The following is a 20716-nucleotide window of genomic DNA, read 5'->3' as shown; positions in this document are numbered from 1 at the left end:
AGCAAGAGACTGGATATTATCAATACATTTATGTATACCTGGCATCCAACTAGAGCAGTTTGCTTTTACAAGAAATGGCATAAAAATTAAAAAAATAAATCCAATGACCTTTCTCTCAAAAAGGCTCTCTGGGAATTCTCTTTCAAGATGGGAATTAAAAAAAAAAAAAAAAAAAAGAAAACCAGATGGGCATAAAAAGGAGTAGCAATTGATACAATTCTGCCTCATTTTTCTTTTAGTCCAGATGGGTCATACCTTATGTTCTTGGCCCTGAAAGAGACCTACAGGGAAAGGTTACTGAAAAGCATCTAACTTTCCTGTGGTGTCAGGACTTACATGGGGAAGGCTGCTGTTTAACTGCTGCAGAATGTTCCCTGAACAGCAGGACTCGGCTGAACTATCATCATATCCATCAGCATTTGCAAAAACTAGATTTAAATAAGATTAGCTGAATCAAAACAGATGTCTTAAAAGACTTGAAATGCTTGAAATGTACAGTCGAACAGATAAAAAGCGATGAGCTATTATTATCTATACTGGCTTTTCCTTTTTTTTTTTTTTTTTTAAGGCTTCTCTTAGAAAAAAGCTCAGTGTCCTCACAAAACCAAGTTACTCTCTGCTTTTGTTTTATCTAAAGTATTCCAAGCCAAGTCAGTGCCTGAGAGAGCAGATCTGGAGTCTGGAGTCTGACAGCTTTGACTGACTCCTGGCTCTCAAGTCACTCTCTATGTGTCCTTGAGGAAGTCCGTTACCCTCTCTGGGCCTCTCCTTTAAATTGAAGGTCGATAATAAGCACACTCATCTACCTCATGTCCAGTGCACAGAACAGGGCCGGGCACACAGTCTGGCTCCATGGCCATCAGGCCAGTCGGCCTTCACAGCACCCTGTGCAATTTTTGCCATATCTGAGAACCACCTGAATCAACTTTCTTTAAAGTATCTCTTGAGTTTTCTTTAACTTGTTTTCTTAAATTCACATTAAAAAACCACTTATATCCCTATTATACCATTATTAGTAATTATATTTTTCTTTTTTTTTGAGATAGTCTCTCTCTATTGCCCAGGCTGGAGTGCAGTGGCATGATCTCGGCTCACAGAAAACTCCAGCTCGCGGGTTCAAGTGATTCTCCTGCCTCAGCCTCCCCAATAGCCGGGATTACAGGGGCCCGCTATCATGCCCGGCTAATTTTTGCATTTTTAGTAAAGACAAGGTTTTACCATGTTGGCCAGGTTGGTCTCGAACTCCTGACCTCAGGTGATCCACCCGCCTCGGCCTCCCAAAGTGCTGGGATTACAGGTGTGAGCCATCGCACCCAGCAATAATTATATTTTTCTGATACAGAAAATAAATACATTGCTATTGATGTAGAAAATGTTGGTCTGCACACTGCCTCAAATGGGCTCACGTGGTGCCAGCAGCACAAGTAACCACACGCTGAGGGAGACACTGTGCCAACCAATCCGGAACACAGCTACCGAGTACACGTCATGCTGGGAGCTGAGGGAGACACGCACATCTCCCCTGCTGGACAAGCATAAGTGCCAGACAGAAACTCTCCACTGCTCCCTTAATAAAAGAGCTCAGCAGCATGGAGGGTGCCAGCCAGCAGGTCCTAGCTAGGCCGTGAGGCGTGCAGCAGCTCATAGGGTCCGCCAGGTGCAGTAACCACAGGATAGAATGCTCCTAAAGGAAAGTAAACTCAGAAACCAGAACTTGCACCATGGTTAGAATTTTGGATGCATTTACCCAAGAAAAGGAACTAGGTCACACAGCAAGTTCCCCCAGCAGAGAGCTGCAGCTGTTTTCCAGATGTCTCTATCAGTTTTGGCCAGCTCAAGCCTCTTTGGAAGACCACAAGTATCTGGAGCCTAACAGGAATGAAATGCTCACCTTCTCTGCATGATCTTCGGAAGGTCAAAGTAGAGTCAATTTCATTCTTAATCTTGATTAAAGCATCCAATACCATGGGGCCACATCTAACAAAGAAAAATATCCAGTGGTATTTATGTAAAGTTCAACCTCCTTACACTTTATCATAATACAATCAGAGACACCTGGATGCATTCGCTTATCCATCTGGCCTTCTCAGGTCACCTTCAGAATTTGTTCCGTAGTTTTGTTTTTGCAGATTCTTACATATTTTAAGTACTGCACAGTTCTATTTTGAAAATCACAGTGCAAACATATTTCTAGGAAATGGAAAGCTAAAGTAGAAGTAGACAAGTATGAAACAACTTCCATACAGTGGCCAAGTTTTTGTTTTTTACTTCTGAAGCTCCCTGCAAAGTTTTTCCAAATAATTTATTTCAAATTTTAATTTGATTTTTAGGATTTAGACAATAGTTTTAAATAGTAATTAATAATACATAACTGTAACAGAAGACATAGTACAGAGAATAAAAGACACCCAATCACTCACAGTCCCCTAATCAAATCACTGTGAGCCTCCTAGAACATAGAAGTCAGTGGCATGGTACTAAGCGCAGCATCCCTAGGCGTGGGACCTGGAGTGCGGGCCTGGCAGCCAAGAGCCTGGTCTGAACTCTGGCTGAGCCACTTGCCAGCCTACAGGCAAATGATTTAGTTTCTGCCTAGGCATTTCATCCCAAGTGCACAGAGCAGCACCTGCATCTCTGGAGGTGAGTTAATACACACGAGATCTTTAGAGCAGCATCTGACACATAAATCATAGTTTAACTATAATAATCATCATGTAGAAACTATGATTCTATGGAAATTACTCTCTCTGAACCTCAGTTTATCTGTAGAGCTAATATTTACGGCACAGGATTATTGTGAAAATTACATAAAAATATGTAGTTTTCATAGTACCTGGCACATAGTAAGTGCTCCACAAATCTATTTTCTGGTTGCCACCCCTGCCCCCATTCCTCTCAGTAATTATCTAGCATGAGATTAAAAATATATTTAAAAATATGCCATTTCTTTTAGCATTATCTGTATTCCATTTTTTTTTTTTTCTTGAGACGGGGTCTTGCTCTGTCACCCAGGCTGGAGTACAGTGGCACGATCTCAGATCTCTAACGTCTGTATTCTGGGCTCAAGAGATCCTCCCACCTCAGTCCCCCAGTAGCTGGGACTACATGTGTGCAACACCACACTCAGCTTAATTTTTGTATTTTTTTGTAGAGATGGGATTTCGCCATGTTGCCCAGGCTGGTCTCAAACTCCTGGACTCAAGTGATCCTCCTGCCTTGGATTCTCAAAGTGTTGGGATTATGAGTGTGAACCAATGGTGCGATCTTGGCTCACTGCAATCTCTACCCTCTGGGCTCAAGCGATTCTCCTGCCTCAGCCTCCTGAGTAGCTGGGATTACAGGTGCATGCCACCACACCCGGCTAATTTTTGTAGTTTTAGTAGAGATGGGTTTCCCCATGTTGGCCAGGCTGGTCTTAAACTCCTGACCTCAAGTGATCCACCTGCCTCAGCCTCCCCAAATGCTGGGACTACAGGTGTGAGCCACTGCACCCGGCCCATTATCTGTATTTGTATCAGCAATATGCAGACATCCTTTCTGCTGGACCTCTGCTAACACCGGGAATTGGAAGCTTTAAAAACCTTTGCTATTCTGATACTGGCGAAGTGTTATTGTTTTCAGCGTTTTAAATTGAGATTTCTGAATACTACAGAGGTTGAATGTTTGTCAGAAATTTACTAATTTTTCTTTATTTCACAATTATTTATTGAACATTTACTCTGCCAGGTTCTGTTCTAGATGCTGGGGATGCAGCAGAGAATAAAAGACACGATACCACCTGCCTGCACAAAGCTCTGTTCCAGAGGACTCATTCTAGACACTCAGTCTGTCCACATTCTTTGCCTCTGTTTACCGGGGTCTTAAGAATTCTTTTTCATGATCTGAGGCTCTCATATATTATATCTGTTGCTATTTCTGCTTGCTCCCTGTCAATAGTAATTTGCTATTTGACTCCTAATTTTGGCAATGGAATTTTAAACATACATGAGTTAAATGTTTACATTAATAAAGGTGGTTATTTTTTCTTTTACAACATTATCTATCACTTTTAAGCCTAAATAGACCACTGCCCTTCCTGAGGTCTGATATTTTACATTTTCTTCTACTTAAAAAAAATTTTAAGTTACTCCCCTAAAACTGCAAAAACTTTATCAGTTGTCCCAAATCACTGACTAAATCCTCTTTTGCTTCTTATTTGTACTACCTTTCTCCCATATTTAATACTGGGACCTCAGATAAAATTAAGACTGTTTTGTTGCTACATTTTTATTCTAATGATCTGCCTGTTCTTGTCCTAGCATATTTTAAATGACAAAACCAGTCTTTGTTTTTTTTTACATTACAAAGGCTAATATTTGCATCTTATAAAAATTTCAAAATCCCAGCACTTTGGGAGGCCGAGGCGGGTGGATCACCAGGTCAGGAGATTGAGACCATCCTGGCTAACATGGTGAAACCCCATCTCTACTAAAAATACAAAAAATTAGCCGGGCGTGGTGGCATGTGCCTGTAGTCCCAACTACTTGGGAGGCTGAGGCAGGAGAAATGCTTGAACCCGGGAGGCGGAGGTTGCAGTGAGCCCAGATCGCACCACTGTACTCCAGCCTGGGCGACAGAGTGAGACTCTGTCTCAAAAAAAAAAAAAAATTCTCCGGCTTTAGCCTTCCAACATGCTGGGATTACAAGCACGAGCCACTGCGCCTGCCCAAGGTTTTGTGTTACAAGATTACGTTATCTATGAGAGATGGGTTTACTTCTTCTTTTCCAATTTCCTTTTCTTTCTTCTTCTTGCCCAATTTCCCTGGCTAAGCCTCCAGTAAAATTTTGAATGGCTGATGTTAGCATATAAAATAGAATTATTCGTAGCCACTGAAATACACACACACAAAAATAGTATTTTGCATATTGACCTTACATCCTGCAGCCTTGCTAAATTTACTTACTCTTTTAGTTTTGTAGACTCCCTGAAATTTTCTATATAAACAATCATGTTGCCTGTGACTAGAGTTAGTTTAATTTCTTCCTTTATAAGCTTATATATGCCTTCTACTTCTTTTACTTGCCTTTGATGGACTGGCTAGAACCTTCAGTACAATGTTGAACTCAAAAACAGAGTGGACAACCTTCCTCGTTCCTGATCTTATGGGGAAAGTGTTCGACATCTCACAATAAAGTATGCTATCAGCTGTGGTTTTCACAGTCTTCATCTGGCTGAGGAAGTTCCCTTCTTTTCCTATTCACAGTTATTATTATTTAAATAAAATTAGGACTATTTCTTTTAATTCAAATTCCTTATAGTTTTATTTATTCTGTTAAAATATACACACTGAAAATTATTTAACCTATTATCATTTTTAAAAATTGTGAATTAGTGTTGAATCTTGCCAAACGCTTTTCTGCAATATATTAAAGCAATCAAATGGGTTTTTCCCCTTTATTCTGTTAATATGGTGAATCACACTGATTTTCAAATTCATTTATTTATTTATTCATTTTGCACTTTTTCTTGCGTTTAAACAGCATATAACTTGGGTTTTGCTTTTCTTAAAAAAATCTATTATGACACTGTTGGCTTTTTAACTGGAAGTATTTAATGGTTTTTACATTTAATATAGTTATTGACGTGGCTGGATTTAGGTCTATCATTTTACTACTTGTTCCATCATTTTGCTGCTATTCTCTTCTTCCCTTCTTATTCTAATATTTTTAGACTAAGTAAATATTTTTAGAAATCAATTTTAATTTATATATTGGCTTTTTAGCTATATCTCTTTGCACTTAAAAAAACACTCTTGGCTGGGCATGGTGGTCCACACCCATAATCCTAGCACTTTGGGAGGCTGACGCAGGAGGACTGCTTGAGCCCAGGAGACCAGCGTGGGCAACATAGTGAGACCCTGTCTGTACAAAAAAAAAAAAAAAAAAAATTGGCCAGGCATAGTGGTACATGCCTATAGTCCCAGGTACATGGGAGGCTGAGGTGGGAGGACTGCTTGAGCTAGGAGGTCTCAGGAAGGGAGGATTGCTTGGTTGAGCCTGGGAGGGTGTAGTGAGCTATGATCACGCTACTGCATTCCAGCCTGGATGACAGAGTGAGGTCCTGTCTCAGAAGAAAAAAAAAAAAAAGTTACTCTAGAATTATAACTTACATAATTTACATCTTTAACTTTTTATGCCTGTTTAGAGTTACTATTGTGCCACTTTATGTAATGTAAGAATCCTGCTACATTATTATAGGTCTATTTACCTGCTGCTCCCAGCCCCTACACTATAGTTATCATATGCATTACATCTATGTGAGTTATATATAATAGAATACAATATCATAACTTTGCTTTAAACAGTCATACCAATTTTAACAAAATTAAGAGCAAAAAAATCCATGTTTAGCGCTCTTCATTCCTTTTCTAAGAGCCAAGTTTCCACCTGGTATTGTTTTTCCTCAGCCTGACTAACTTCCTATAGCATTTCATGTAGTACTGGTCTTCTGGCCATGAATTCTTTTTCTTTCTGTTTATCTGAAAATGTTTCCATTTCATAATCATCCTGAAGAATCTTTTTTTCTGAATGTGGAATTCCAAGCTGACAGTTTTTCTTTTAGTACTTTAAAGACGCTATTTATTTCACTGTCTCTTGGCCTCCAGTTTCTGATGAGAAGTCAGCAATCTTTCATATGGTTTCCTTGTATGTAATGTGTTGTTTTTCTCCAGCTGCTTTCAAGATTTTCTCCTATTTTTGGTTGTCAGCAACTTGACATCATGGAGCAGGGCATAGTTTTATTTTTATTTACCTAGTTGGGGTTCACTAAGCTTCCTGGATACGTAAATTATGTCTTTCATGGGCTCAGGAAATTCCTGGCCATGAGTTGTTCAAACAGATATTTATTTTGCCTTTTCTTTCTCTCCATTTTTTCTGGAAGTCCAATTACATGTGTGTTAGGTCCATCCATCTACTTACCCATCCATGGTCTTGCTCTGTTGCCCAGGTTGGAGTGCAGTGGCACAATTATAGCTCATAGCAGCCTCTAAGCTCAAGCTATCTTCTCGCTTCAGCATCCCAAATAGCTAGGACTACAGGTATGTGCCACCATTCCTGGCTGATTTTTCAAAGAAAAAATTTTTTTGGTAGAGACAAGGTCTTACAGGTTGCCCAAGCTGGTCTTGGACTCCTGGCCTCAAGTGATCCTTCTGCCTTAGCTTCCCAAAGTGCTGGGATTACAGGCATGAACCACCATGCCTGCCCTAGACCTTTTGATGCTGTTCCATAGATCACATGAGCTCTTTCCCTTTTCAAAAATCTTTCTTTTTCTTAAGAACATATAATTTCGGCCAGGCGTGGTGGCTCACATCTGGAATCCCAGCACTGTGGGAGGCCGAGGCGGGAGGATCACTTGAGGTCAGGATTTCAAGACCAGCCTTGCCAACACGGCGAAACCTTGTCTCTACTAAAAATACAACAAATTAGCTGGGGCGTGGTGGTGCACATCTGTAATCCCAGCCACTCAGGAGGCTGAGGTGGGAGAATCGCTTGAGCCTGGAAGGCAGAGGTTGCAATGAGCCAAGATTGCGCCACTGTACTCAAGCCTGGGTGATACAGCAAGACTCCATCTCAAAAAACAAACAAAAAACCCCAAAAACAAAAAAATTAGATAATTTCTATTAATATTTTTAAGTTTGCTAATTCTTCTTATTGCCATTTCCAGTCTGCTGTTAAAGCCATCTGATGAATTTTCCTTTTCAAACATTGCATTTTTCAGTACTAGATTTTCTATTTGGCTTTTCAATAGTTTCTATTTCTCTATGGAAATTTCCTATTTCATTTAAGCATAATTTCCTTTATATGTGAGGAAATTTAAAAATTATTTAAATTCCACTGGGCTCAGTGGCTCATGCCTGTAATCCCAGCACTTTGGGAGGCTGAGGTGGGTGGATCACCTGAGGCCAGGAGATCAAGACCAGCCTGGCCAACATGGCGCAACCCCAACTCTACTAAAAATATAAAAATTAGACGGGTGTGGTGGTGGGCGCCTGTAGTCCCAGCTACTCAGGAGGCTGAGGCAAGGGAATCGCTTGAACCCGGGAGACGGAGGTTGCAATGAGCCAAGATTGCACTACTGTACTCTAGCCCAGGCGACAGAGTGAAACTCAGACTCAAAATAAAAAAAAAAGAAAAAAAAAAAAGAAAAATTAATATGCTGTAGAGAATCTGGATGGTATTATGTTTTTCTGAAAAGTGTGGATTTTAAAATTTTACACAGGCAATTAATATGGCTGAATGCAAGATTTGGGCAGAGTTCATGAACAGCATTTAGTGCGCCTCCTCTGTGGTTCTCTTCTTTCCAGGCTTTCCCCCTCATTTCCTAGTGGTTGTGGAAGCCCCAAAATGTGTCTTCTCATTATTCAAGCTAAGATTGTTTCTTTTTTTTTTTTTTTTTTGAGACAGTCTCACTCTGTTGCCCAGGCTGGAGTGCAGTGATATGATCTTGGCTCACTGCAACCTCTACCTCCCACATTCAAGTGATTCTCCCCCATTAGCCTCCCAAGTGGCTGGGATTAGAGGCATGTGCCACCATGTCTGGCTACTTTTTGTATTTTTAGTAGAGATGGGGTTTCATCATGCTGGCCTGCTTTGGCCTCCCAAAGCACTGGGATTATAGGTGTGAGGCAACGCACCCAGCCGGATTGTGGTTTTCCATCTAACTGTTAGTCCCGTTACTTCCCATACCAACTTGGACTTGCCCTCAGCAAAATCATGTAATAATAAAACGGTAATTTGTCCAATGCCATTTCATTCTTCCAAGTGTCAACTCCCCTCCAGTGTCTGCCCACTCTTGGTCCTTCTCCACTGTTCAGGCAGTTGTTTCTTACATTTCGTCTGGAGTTGATAATTGTTATTTGTAGGAGGGTTAGTCTGATAAGAGCTACTGTGCCAAAACTGGAAATGAACCCAAAGATTCTTTAAATTTTTTATCATTAAATAATAGTTATGGGCCGGGTGCTGTGGCTCATGCCTGTAATCCTAGGACTTTGGGAAGCTGAAATGGGTGGATTGCTTGAGCCCAGGAGTTTGAGACCAGGTTGGGCAACATAGTGAAACTCCATCTCTACAAAAAATACAAAACTTAGCTGGGTGTGGTGGCATGTGCCTATAATCCCAGTTGCTCAGGAGGGTGAGGCAGGTGGATTGCTTGAGTCTAGGAGGCTGAGGCTGCAGTGAATTGTGAGCATGCCATTGCACTCTAACCTGGGTGACAGAGAGAACCCTGTCTCAAAAAAATAGTTATGACTTTAACTCTTCCAGTTTTAGCCACATTCTCTTAAGTTTTGATTTGCAATGTCTTTATTTTCTAGGTATCTGGCAATATTTTTTATGTGTTCCTGATCAAATAGGCAGTTAGAAATGTACTTTTTATTTTCTAAGCAGTAGCATTTTTTGTTTTATTAGGTTTTTTTTTTTTTTGAGACACAGTCTTGCTCTGTCACCTAGGCTGGAATGCAGGGGTGAGATTTCGGCTCACTACCTCCCCCTCCCAGGTTCAAATGATTCTCGTGCCTCAGCCTCCCAAATAGCTGGGATTGCAGGCACCTGCCACAACACCCAGGTTATTTTTATATTTTAGTAGAGACAGGGTTTCACCATGTTGGCCAGGCTGGTCTTGAATGCCTGACCTCAAGCGATCCATCTGCCTCAGCCTCCCAAAGTGCTGGGATTATAGTTGTGAGCCACCGCGCCCAGCCTGTTTATATTTTTAATATGAGTTCTTAGTTTTATTGTATTTTGGTTCAAAAATGTGGTCTGTGCAATTTCTATTCCTTTGAATTTTGCTGGGGACTTTTGGTTGCTGAGTATTTGAAAATTTTGTCTATTTAAGAAGATTATATATCAATTAATGCTACCTCATTAATAGCACTTATGTGTCATCACAGAAAGTCAAAATAAGCATTAAGAGTATTTGTGGTTTTCAAACTTTTTTTTTGGTGCCACAGAAGCTTTTGTTTGAAACAAATAAAACACTTATTCACTTACATATAAAATAGATCAGAGAACAGTTCTGGTTGTACAGGGGCATGGAGTAGAGCAGGAGGCTAGAGCCTAGCTTGCTAGATTCTTTGTTTTCTTTGGCTAACTGTGAAGTTCCCTAAAAGTAAAAGATGCTGGAAGAAGAGTAGTTTTGAGAGATGTGATGTGAAGAAGGACTCAACCTGCTACTGCTGCTTTTGACAATGGAAGCAGAGGCCAAGAGCCAAGTAGTGCAGCAGCCTCTAGAAGCTTGAAACGGCCCTCAGCTTACAGTCAGCAGAATGACAGGGACCTCGGGCTCACAACCACAAGGAACTGCATTCCGCCAATAGCCCAAATTAGCAAAAATATTTTCCCCTAGGCTCCAGAAAGGAATGCAGCCTGCTGACACCTTTCTTTTGACCTACAGAACTATAAGATAATAAATTTAGGTTGTTTTAAGTCACTAAGTTTGTGGTAATTTGCTCTGACAGAAATAGAAAACTAACACACAAGTCCAATTTTTAACATTTTAACCACATCCCTACCTTGTCCATTCTAGGCAAGTTTCTGGCAGTTCTGTTATTATTACAGAAAATACAGGTCCAGATGTATAAGATATAATCAATACATTCAGCATTAAAAAAATGGTAATATGCTGAATGACTTTAAATACTGTGCATAAAGTTAACTGTACCAGTATTTCTAGAAATTTGTCATACTTTCATTTGGGAATTATTTTGGTATTATTTTTCTGAATCAGGTACCAACCTCATTTTTTCTTTTTTGGAGACAGAGTCTCGCTCTGTTGCCCAGGCTGTAGTGCAATGGCATGATCTCAGCTCGCTACAACTTCTGCCTCCTGGGTTCAAGTGATTCTTGTGCCCCAGCCTCCTGAGTGGCTGGGATTACAGGCATGAGCCACTACACCCAGCTAATTTTTGTATTTTTAGTAGAGACGGGGTTTTGCCATGTTGGCCAGGTTGGTCTGGAACTCCCAACCTCAGATGATCTGCCTGCCTGAGCCTCCCAAAGTGCTGGGTTTACAGGCGTAAGCCACTGTGCCCGGTCCAACCTCATTCTTGTTTTAAAAACAACAGATTCCAGAGCCACCGGATGATCTCGGATTTTTAAGCCTTCCAAGGGTGTGAAAAGCATGGTTCTAAATCGATCAAGAACTCTCCTTCAATACCTGGCTTTCATAGAGATACTCACTTATTAAGGTCAATTTCGTAAGTCTGCATATGAGGTTTGTCTCCAGCCTTGTCTGGGTCCCATCGATAGATGGCAAATTTCTTGATACGGGGAGCTGCGGCTGCAGCTGTCTGGGCTCCTCGGGAGGCCTGAAATTTTTAAGTTCACAAAAAGGAAAAAAAAATTAGAAATGCAAGATAATTCCATTTTGCGGGCACAACAGATGTAATGCTGGATATAAACTCACACATTACTGATATATAATCTTCTGGGAAAAGGCAGTCATTCAATATCCAACAAGTATTAAGCACCTATCATATGCTAATATATCAGACATGGTATTAGGGGCTAGTGCTACAGCACTTAATACACAAAAACCTTCATCTTCACAGAACTTACTTTGTAGTGAACAAGAGTTAAGTTAAACATTCACAATGAAAATAAAGAGTAACACTGATGGGAAAGTACAGGGAGCGCTGGATGAATACAGCAGAGACTTCAATGAGTGTAGAGTCAGAGAAGGCTTCCTCAAGCGACATCTAAGTGGTGGCTTGACAAACCAGTATTGAGGGGAAGGAGTGTGGGGTGTGGTCTGAGGGTGGTGGCTTATGCCTGCAATCTCAGTACTTTGGGAGGCAGAAGTGAGAGAACTGATTGAGCCCATGAGTTTGAGACCAGCCTGGGAAACAGGGCAAAATCCCATCTCTACAAAAAATAAAAATTAGCTGGGTGTGGTAGTGTGCGTCTCAGGAGGCAGAGGTGGGAGGACTGCTTGGGCCTGAGAGGTTGAGGCTGCAGAGAGCCATGATAATGCCAATGCACTCTAGCCTGGGCAACAGAGTGAGACTCTTTTTCAAAAATAAAAAATAAAAAAAAAGAAAGAAAAAGAAAGAAAGAAAAGACTATATTCCAGGCCTGCTAATTTTTAAAATAAACTGATATAGAAAAGTAAAAACTCGGAAAGTTAATTGACTAATTACAAAAAGATGCAGTGCTATTTATTACTGAGGCAGGAGAAGACCATTTGGAGACAGGAAGGCTTCACTACAGCCTCTGATTCATCTCAGGCCAAGTCTTCATTTGCATAGGGTATAACCAATAGGAAACCCCTACAGGGTACTTAAATCCCAGAGACTGTGCAGCTGGGGCTCTTGAGCCACTTGCTGGATCCCACTCCCACTCTGTGGAGTGTACTTTCATTTCAATACATCTATGCTTTTGTCTTCTGTTGCTTTGTGTGTTTTGTCCTATTCTTTGTTCAACATGCCAAGAACCTGGATGACCTATGGTCAAGACCCTCACCAGTAACATTATTTCTTGTTAAAGCTCCCGTATTAACTATAGCTAAAAATACAAACATCAGCTAACAGTAGAAAAGAAAATATACGAAGAAAATGAAAGTTAAGATGAAAATATTTTACCTTATCACCAAGCTGGCTAAAATCATCAACAAAAGGAAAGCCATTTCTACAAATGTTTTTCACCAGGAACCCCATTTTGTAAACTGACACGAACACCCAATGCCACCTTGTGGTATTTGGAAGTGAGAAGAGGAAAGATTCCTAAAGGTATCAACTCCAGTGGTCTTTGCTTGCTTAATGTCCCATTTTTTTGGGTCTTTTTTCTGTGAGATTTAATAAGGTATAATTCATTATAATAAAATTCACTAGTTTTAAGCATATAATGTGATGAGTTTTGACAAAGCAATGTAATCCTACCACAATTACAACAGAATAATTCCATCCAAAAAGGTCTTTTGTGCCCTTGATGGCAAACATAAGTCCCCTTTCCCTACCCTTAGCAACTGATCAGCTATCATCACGAATCTGCCTTTTACAGAATTCACATAAATGGTATCATATGGTATGTAGTCTTATGTCTAGCTTCTTTCACTCAACATAATGCTTCTGAGATTCATATGTTACTGCATATATCCATATTTAAATGCTTTTTAAAAAAATTAACCTATTTATTTATTTATTTTTGAGACGGAGTTTCACTCTTGTTGCCCAGGCTGGAGAGCAATGGTGCGATCCTGGCTCACTGCAACCTCCGCCTCCCGGGTTCAAGCGATTCTCCTGCCTCAGTCTCCCGAGTAGCTGGGATTACAGGCATCCGCTACCAGGCCCAGCTAATTTGTATTTTTAGTAGAGATATGGTTTCTCTACGTTGGTCAGGGTGGTCTCAAACTCCTAACCTCAGGTGATCCGTCTGCTTTGGCCTCCCAAAGTGCTGGGATTACAGGTGTGAGCCACCGTGCTCGGCCAACCTTTCTACTTTTTAATAATTACAGATTCATATGCATTTACAGAAAATAATACTGAGGCCAGGTGCAGTGGCTCACACCTGTATCGCAGCACTTTGGGAGGCCAAGGCAGACAAATCACTTGAGGTCAGAAGTTCAAGACCAGCCTGGCCAACATGGTGAAAATCCATCTCTACTAAAGATACAAAAATTAGCCCGTTGTGGTGGCACATGGCTGTAATCCCAGCTACTTGGGAGGCAGAGGCACTTGACCCCGGGAGACGGAGGTTGCAGTGAGCCAAGATTGTGCCACTGCACTCCAGCCTGGGCGACAGAGTGAGACCCCGTTTCAAAAAAAAAAACACACAAAACAAAACAAAGAAAATGATACTGAGACTCCACATACTCTTCCCACCTGTAATCCCAGCACTTTGGGAAGGTGAGATTGGGGAATCACCTGAGGTCAGGAATTCAAGACCAGCCCAGCCAAAATGGTAAAACCCCATCCCTACTAAAAATACAAAAACAAATTAGACGGGTGTGGTGGTGTGCGCCTGTAATCCTAGCTACTTGGGAGGCTGAGGCAGGAGAATCCCTTGAACTTGGGAGGTAAAGGTTGCAGTGAGCTAAGATTGCGCCACTGTACACCACCCTGGGTAACAAAGCAAGACTCCATCTAAAAAAAAACAAAAAAAAGAGACAGGGTTTTGTTCTGTCATTGATTGTGCAGTGGCATGATTACAGCTCACTGCAGCCTCAACCTTCTGGACTCATGCGATTCTCCCATCTCAGCTTCCCCAGTAGCTAGGACTACAGGCATGCACCACGATGCCCAGTTAGTTTTTTTATGTTTATTTTTGTAGAGATAGGGGTCTCACTATGTTGCCTAGGCTGGTCTTAAACTCCTGGCCCCAAGTGATCCTCTGCCTGGCCCTCCCGAAGAGTTGGGATACAGGCATGAGCTACCATGCCAGGACCCACATATTCTTTACCCAGTCTCCCCAACAGGAACATCTTGCAAACTGCAGCACATCACCACAACCAGAATACTGACCGTACTAGTCAAGATATGGGACATTCCCATAAGCACAGGATCACTAACATTGCCCATTTATAGCCCTGTCCACTTCCTCCCACCCTCCCTCCCCTGTACTCAAGCCCTAGCAATCACTAATCTGTTCTCTACTTCTCAAATTCTGTCATTTAAAGAATGCTATATCAATATAATCATCTAGTATGTAGTCTTTTGGCATTGGCTTTTTTCATTCAGCCTAATTCTCCGGAGATTCATCCAAGTTGCTGTGTACAGCAATAGCTTTTTTCTTGTTATGGCTGAGTAGCACTCCACGGTACAATGTACCACAGTCTGCTTAACCATATAACTACTGAGGGACGTTGGGGGTGTTTCTAATTTTTGGTGACATGAATAAAGCTGAAATGAACACTTGTGTACAAATTTCTGTGTGAACGTTAAGCCTTCATTTCTCAGGATAAACACCCAGGTGTGTGATTGTTGGGCTGTATGGTAGCTACAAGTTTAGTTTTTTTTAAGCAACTGACAAAACTATTTTCCAGAGTGGGTGGCTACTGTGCCTGAGGCAGGTAGTAGGGTAAATGGAACAATATGCCTTTTAAAAAATGGGGCTACTTCAAGTTTTTGCCTTCTAATTTGGATGTTTTTATTTTTCATTTTTTAAAAAAATATTTATTTATTTATTTTAGACGGGGTCTCGCTCTTGTCCTCCAGGCTGGAGTGCAATGGTGCAATCTTGGCCCACTGCAACCTCCATCTCCCGGCTTCAAGCAATTCTTCTGCCTCAGCCTCCTAAGTAGCTGGGACTACAGGTGTCTGCCACCACGCCCAGCTAATTTTTATATTTTTAGTACAGACAGGGTTTCACCATATTGGCCAGGCTGGTCTTGAACTCCTGACCTCAGGTGATCTGCCTGCTTTGGTCTCCCAAAGTGCTGTAATTACAGGTGGGAGCCACTGTGCCAGGCCTTTATTTTTTATTTTTATAGACATATGGTCTAGCTCTGTTGCCCAAGCTGGAGATCATGGCTCACTGCAGCCTTAAACTCCTGGGCTCAGGTGATCATCCTGACTCAGCGTCCCAAGTAGCTGGGACCATAGGTGCACACCATCATGTCTAGCTAATTTTTGTAGAGACAGGGTCTTGCCATGTTGCCTAAGCCGGTATGGAACTCCTGGGCTTAAGCAATCCTCCCACCTCAGCCTCCCAAAGTGTTGGGATTACAGATGTGAGCCACTGTGCCTAGCCCTAACTTGGACTTTTTTTTTTTTTGAGAGTCTCATTCTGTTGCTCAGGCTGGAGTACAGTGGTGCGATCTTGGATCACTGCAACCTCCACCCCCTGGGCTCAAGCAATTCTCGTGTCTCAGCCACCCAGGTAGCTGGGATTACAGGCATGTGCCACCATGTCCGGCTAATTTTTGTATTTTTAGTAGAGACAGGGTTTCACCATTTGGCCAGGCTGGTCTCGAACTCCTGGCCTCAAGTGATCCACCTGCCTCATCGTTCCAAAGTGTCGGGATTACAGGCGCGAACAATCACCCCAGCCCCTAACCTGGATTTAAACAGAATCTGGGACTGAAGAATAACCCCCAGTTCTTTTTTTTTTTTTTCGTGAGACAGAGTTTCACTCTGTCGCTCAGGATGGAGTGCAGTGGCGAGATCTCAGCTCACTGCAACCTCTGCCTCCTGGGTTCAAGCGATTCTCCTGCTTCAGCCTCCTGAGTAGCTGGGATTACAGATGCGTGCCACCATGCTGGGCTAATTTTTTTGTATTTTTAGTAGAGATGGGGTTTCACCATTTTAGCTAGGATGGTCTTGAACTCCTGACGTCATGATCCAACTGCCTCAGCCTTCCAAAGTGCTGGGATTACAGGCGTGAGCCACCATACCTGGCACAACCCCCTAGTTCTAAAGCCTGATTTAGTATTGTCAGTGGGCAACAGGCATTAGGCTCTATCAAGCTGGGTGTCAGTCCCACAAGGTCTGTGAAATGACTGTGGTTACCTGCAATGTTTTCCCTTCAACATTTCTTTATAATACTTAAATATCTGTTTCATGTTCACTCTACACAGATAATCGATCGTGTATTATCTTTCCAAAAGAGATTAAGTTTGTATTAGAGCTAATTTAAATTTTTAAAAAGTCTTATCATATGAATGATATGAAATAAGAGCAATGCCAGGATGTACTACACTGAATATCTAAGTCAATGTATCCCAACATCAATTTTGGGGTGCCCCAAAATGTCATTTTTTTTTCAGTACGACTAATTTAAATTTGTTTTGTGTCAAAAATGTATTTTATAGGCCAGGCGTGGTGGCTCATGCCTGTAATCCCAGCACTTTGGGAGGCCGAGGCGGGTGGATTACCTGACGTCAGCAGTTCGACCAGCCTGGCCAACATGGTGAAACCCCATTTCTACTAAAAATACAAAAAAATTAGCCAGGTGTGGTGGCGGGTACCTGCAATCCCAGCTATCCAGGAGGCCGAGGCAGGAGAATTGCTTGAATCCGGGAGGCGGAGGTTATGGTAAGCCGAGATCGCACCACTGCACTCCAGCCTGGGCAACAGGGCGAGTGCGACTCTGTCTCAAAAAAAAAAAAAAGAAAAAAAAAAGTATTTCATACAACATTTGGTGGGGCAAAGGGGGTTTACCGGAACGAAAGAAGATTCTGAAATCAAAATCACCAGAGGTGGTCATGGTTCTGAAAGTGATGGAGCTTTGCTCATCTTGAGGTCTGTACAAAGAGTTAATTCTCAGGATTATGTTATCTGTGATCCACCAAAAAATTCGCTGAATACATAAATCTAAAAATTTGCCACATTTCATTCATTGAACCTTTATGTCACACACTGTGCCAAATAATCTCTAATCTTTATAACATTTCTATGAAAAATGTTATATTGTTCCCAGTTAAAAGATGAGGATAGGATCATATAGGAATACAGGTCACTTGATTCAAAAACTGAAGCTTTTAGCCATTATAACTAGTAGTGAAAATGCAAACATAAAATGGAACAGTACAAAAAGATAATTCCATTTCACAATGAGATCCAAGGAACAAGAGAAGTTGTTACTCTAATCATACAATGAGACTATATGATTCTCTCCCCTTTGGAGCAATTTATACTACAAATCCTTAATGAAAGAGGGCCCCTTGAAAGCATTTTTATGTTAATCTACAAGACTAATGAGTATTCAAGGCAGAAAGTACATTCCTAGGAAATCCTGGATAATATGAACTTCACAGTTTATAATTTAAGCAAGGTAAGCAATAACTGAACTGAGAAGGGTGAATTCTGAATGGTGCTGAAGGCTGGTTGTTGTTTCTCTAGTAAAGTGTCCTTAGGGTGCAGGCTTGGAGTTGGATGGAGTGGATAAAGATTTGGAGGCCAGAGAAGAAGGCGGGGGAAATAGAGAGGAAGAAGGCAAAAAGGACTGTATGAAGATAAGCCTGAGTAATATACAAGGTGCAGGCTTGCTGAAAAGTGTGATTGGTGATGCTTCAAATCCAAGCTCTATCACTTGTATTCTTCTGCAAATTATTAACTTTTATAATTCTATTTCTTCCTTTATAAAGGGTGGGTAGTATTAATAACCGCCTCATAAGATAACCGGGGGGGTCAAGCTTCTAGCATAGCCCAGAAAATAATTTTTGCTCTACACGATTGGCAGCCTTATCAGTCTTTGTATCCTTCTGATTTGTAGATAGGTATCCTAGTCCCGCCAGCCTAAGGAACAAGATACACATTTAAAAAAAAATTTTTTTTGAGACTGAGTTTCGCTCTTATCACCCAGGGTGGAGTGCAATGGTGCCATCTCGGCTCACTGCACCCCTCCACCTCCCAGGTTCAAGCGATTCTCCTGCCTCAGCCTCCTGTGTAGCTGGGATTATAGGAGCCCACCACCAAGACCAGCTAATTTTTGTATTTTTTTTTTTTTTAAGTAAAGACAGGGTTTCACCATGTTGGCTGGGCTGGTCTCGAAATCCTGACCTCAGGTGATCCACCTGCTTTGGCCTCTCAAAGTGTTGGGATTACAGGCATGAGCCACTGCACCTGGCAAGATGCACACTTTTAAGTAGTTGGTTCTCGCCCTAAAGGAGTTCATAGTCCAGATGAAGAAATAAGGCAACACAAACAATAGTTAATATATTAAACACTTAAAGGCAGAATTGTAGTCCAGTGGTCAGACTATACGCATAAAAATAATTCAGAACCTGAACCTGAATGTTACCCACAGGTAACACACCAAGCTCACTACTGAATTCTTTTGAGGTGGCTTTTGTGGGTATAAATGTACATTCCCATAAGGAAGTGAAGGCCTTGGGGCTCTTCTATTTTCTGTTGCCCTCAGGAGGCCCTGCAAAGGCCTTGCCTGGAATTACAACAATGACCTATGAAACTAGCCGTTTCTACAATTCATTGCTAGAAGAGGGGCCTGAGCTTTACAACTCTCTCTCATTAGTGGGGCTCTCACAATTTAATTGTTTGCTCAGCAACTATAAAAAGAACAGGTAAACAAGCTCATTATCAATCATCAATTTAATACTCATAAGATGTCAGCTTGAGGCACTGGTAGGCTGTCTTCTTCCTCTATCTCCCCTTTTCAGAAAGGCTGATGCAGACAGAGTGGATGCAAGTTCACACACAGCATACTGGACAGAACTAGGATTAGAACATGGGCAATACGTACTGTGTTATGCAGCCATGGCAGGTACTTAAGATGAAAGATGTCCTCATTTAAGTGCAAGAGAGGAAGAGGAACTAAAATTTCTTGGACACCAACCATGTCCCAAGATCTATGCTAAGGAGTTTTTCCGGTACTATGTTAAAAAACTGTCTCAGGTCTGCCAGTTCTTGGGAATGTGGTATTTTGAGCAAGCCAAAAATTTTTTCTGGGGACCTCAAGTTTTCTAAGCTCCAAAAAGGAGGGTAAGAATTCTTACTTGCCCACCTTAAATGGGTTGTTGAGAAGCCCAGAAGAGGAACAGACTTAGAAAGGATTTGCAAATCCTTAGTCCTTTATGTATACAAAAGCAATTTCCCTTCCCTTTCTAAATGTTCCCACTTAGAAGGCAGGTCAGAAATGTGTTGTTTCTTGGCTATAGAAGGGGCGTGGGAAAATCTGTCACCGCACATTGCATAGTAATAAACAAGAACAGCGCCAAGCTCTCTGTCATTCCATGTTAACTCTATGAAGTCCGTATTATTACATGCCCTTTAGAGTCAGAAACACTGAGAGAATACTAGTGTAACTGTGGTGACATTGCTTTAAGGAACCCAGTCTTTCCTACAATCCCCGCCACCCACGGCCGGGATCCTTCGGGGTACGGGGCTGGATGCATTTCCCTTCATCTCTCCCTTCCCCTGCCCTGTCCCCAATTCACACTTCCTTTCCTCACCAATCCCGGTCCTCAACCTCGTACCCTAGAGGAATGACCTCGCTTCCCAATTCCCATTCGTCACACCCCGCAGGTCTCCCTTTTCTACAGAGGCGATAGTTTGGTGGCAGAAAAAGGGCTGGAACTCCAATGTTTGGATTCGGATTCTGGTTTCTGCAGTCATTCGCTTGCCATCTGACCTTGAGTAATTCAAGTCCCCTTTCTGAACTCCCCCCCAACCTTAGCTGTAAAAAATTGCCCCTGCCCTAACTCAAGCTGCGGCGAGGCGCAGAAAGATAACTGACAGGGATGCTCCAAGCCAAACCAAAGCACTGCGCCAGCGGGAGAAGGTCCTCCCTCTCCCTGAGGCCTTGCCCTAGGCTTCCTTAGTCTCTCCGCGGACCTATCAGCTCCAGGCAGTCTCCGTGACTTTCCTGCCTTTTTCCCTCTCTGAGACTCCAGGACTCACCTGCAGGCAGGCTCCGCCAAGGGTTGTGGCCGGTAACCGGCCCCTCAAGGAGAGTGCGACCACCGCCGCCATCTTGGCTCTTGACGTCAGCCCCACCCCTTAACCCCGAGGTCTCTCTCCGCCGATGTCCCGTCGAACATCGCGGCGCCCAGCCTGCATCCACTGAGGACCCGCTAGCCGCGTAGGAGCCACCGAGTGGGAGGCGGCTTCCGGTTTCCCGAGTGGGCGGAGGGAAGGCGGGGCAAGTTACAGCGAGCAGTCACAGCGAGCGTGCGCAGTAGCGCAGTAGCGGCGCATGCCCATTTGGTTTCCCCCGTGACCTTCTTAGAAAGGGGAGGAGTCTGAGAGGCAGGGCGACTTTCAGGGGGTGGGGCTAAGACTTAGATGGG

General features: G+C 42.3%; 1 protein-coding gene across 1 annotated transcript in view; it reads right to left on the bottom strand.

Annotated features, from left to right (window-relative positions):
* The window catches only part of SDHB (succinate dehydrogenase complex iron sulfur subunit B), a 33494-nt gene extending 13011 nt beyond the window's left edge, over positions 1–20483 (bottom strand). Inside the window, exons 1-3 of the mRNA XM_007980323.3 lie at positions 20328–20483; positions 11215–11342; positions 1892–1977 (exon numbers count right to left, since the gene is read on the bottom strand). Coding sequence (XP_007978514.1) covers positions 1892–1977; positions 11215–11342; positions 20328–20399 — 286 coding nt within the window. The 5' untranslated portion in view covers positions 20400–20483. The remainder of the gene's footprint in view (positions 1–1891; positions 1978–11214; positions 11343–20327) is intronic.
* Positions 20484–20716: the final 233 nt, after the last annotated feature.

Source organism: Chlorocebus sabaeus, chromosome 20, assembly GCF_047675955.1.
Source record: "Chlorocebus sabaeus isolate Y175 chromosome 20, mChlSab1.0.hap1, whole genome shotgun sequence".
NCBI classification, from domain to species: domain Eukaryota; kingdom Metazoa; phylum Chordata; class Mammalia; order Primates; family Cercopithecidae; genus Chlorocebus; species Chlorocebus sabaeus.
Note: the sequence above shows the minus strand (reverse complement) of the source record. Positions and strands in the feature narration are given on the sequence as shown.